At 40.0% G+C, this 1754-nt stretch overlaps 1 protein-coding gene across 1 annotated transcript; it reads left to right on the forward strand.

The window, feature by feature from the left end:
* Positions 1 to 132: 132 nt before the first annotated feature.
* On the forward strand, positions 133 to 577 carry LOC106012273 (the record flags this gene model as incomplete). The annotated part of the gene is given in 1 exon segment (XM_013084690.2): positions 133 to 577. A coding segment is annotated over 1 exon segment (403 nt), but the record flags the coding sequence as incomplete, so codon positions are not given.
* Positions 578 to 1754: the final 1177 nt, after the last annotated feature.

A 1754-nucleotide genomic window follows, 5' to 3' on the forward strand; every position in this document is an offset into this window, starting at 1 on the left:
ATATTATTCAATGAGTATGTGCTCAATCCTGAGTTACAAAACATTTTCAGTGATTCAATTAAAAAACCCAATGCTCTTACCCACAACCCTTTATTTGCAACACACAATATTTTACTCCCTCCTCCTTTCCAGGTCTTCCTATGGCGCGTCCAGTGCAAAATGGCTCATCTCGATCAGCAATACAAGCTACGAAATACACGAACGAGAACAAACGTGCAAAAAGACAATTCTTTCCCCGCCTCACCGCTTCTGTCTGCCGGAGTCCATCCAAAGTTTGGGAGGATTTGTTTACGGCAGTGGTCCTGAAACCTTCCACGCATTTCTTTATAAGTTCGAGAACAATGATATTGAAACCATAGTGACCCTCAAGGAAGACGACTGCTTCCCGATCAGTTTGGTCCAGACTTTTGGTCATGGTCGTAATACTCCTGGGACGTCTACCACTGTGTTCACTGACCTCTCGACGGAGTTAGACGAAAGGGCACTCCTATTGCCTGCATATTGTCTTGATGAAGACCACATACCCACTAACTAGTTCGTCTCGCTGTTTCTCTTCATGAAGAATCTCAAGAATGATTTTGACTTTGAAACCACAAATGTATCATGGTTGTTTGCTGGTAAACTAAACAAACACAGGGGGGAAATATCTGAATGCTATTCTATTCTTTTGCTTTTCAGATATAAAATTATACCTTTACCTGTTACTTTAAAAGTTATAATGCAAAATCGACTGATGTCAACTTTACATTTAAGGAATCACAGCCGGCGGGTTCTCGGGATACTTGAAATGACATGAAGGCCTAATACATCTCATTCACAGTTGAGATATAGAAGTACAAAAAGGTAAAAGTTGACTAGGGTAGTTTAGCATGAAAAAGATTGAAAAGAAAAGACAAGGATAATGATAATATAGAACTTTTCGAGCATACCAAGGGGAAAATAAATGGCAACCCATGATTGTCGATGTCTGTTTTAGATCTGGCACGTACAGAAGAAACTCTTATGAACGTTCAGGGTTCGAACCAAAACACTGTAAGAACATGTCTAGCCTTGTCAAAACAAATCATTAGTCTTTGAAAAGACAGAAGCTTTTTCTTTCCTATAATTAGATAACTGTAAAGTATTCAAAAACCATCCGCTGCTTTGGTCTTTTTAAAAAGAAAAATCTATTATACTCATTGTCTTAACATTCTGTTGCGTCAAATATTTGATATAGTGACTAAGTTGACCTCAATGGTGTAGTTATTTACCCACCGGATTAACCTCGCTGAAAGCTTTGGTTCCAATCAGATTTGGGAACATTTCAAACTAGCTCATCATCATTGCCTTTCTCACCCTGGGTCAGGATATAGGCCACGAACAAACACTCTCCATCTTTTCCTATCCTGGGCTAGTCGCTTGATTTCACTCCACGTCTTCCCACTTTTCTGTACATCCAGTTCCTTGATCTTTTACCCTGTGGGTTCAAATCTAACACTTTTCTTGTTATGCAGCTGCTTGACTTTTTGAGAGTGTGTCCAATCCATCGCCAACGTCTTCTTCCCACCTCATCTCTGACTGGGCTCTATCTGGTTCTTCTTAATATTTCCTCGTTGGTGATCCTGTCTGTCCATTTGATCCTCAGCAGCCTCCTCAGACATTTGTTCAAGAAAACCTGGATCCTCTTTATGCACATATGGGATGCGTTCCACGTCTCACATCCATACAACAAGACTGACTTCACATTTGAGTTGAAAATTCTAAGCTTTGTTCGT

This window comes from Aplysia californica, unplaced genomic scaffold, assembly GCF_000002075.1.
Source record: "Aplysia californica isolate F4 #8 unplaced genomic scaffold, AplCal3.0 scaffold00309, whole genome shotgun sequence".
Classification (NCBI taxonomy): Eukaryota; Metazoa; Mollusca; class Gastropoda; order Aplysiida; family Aplysiidae; genus Aplysia; species Aplysia californica.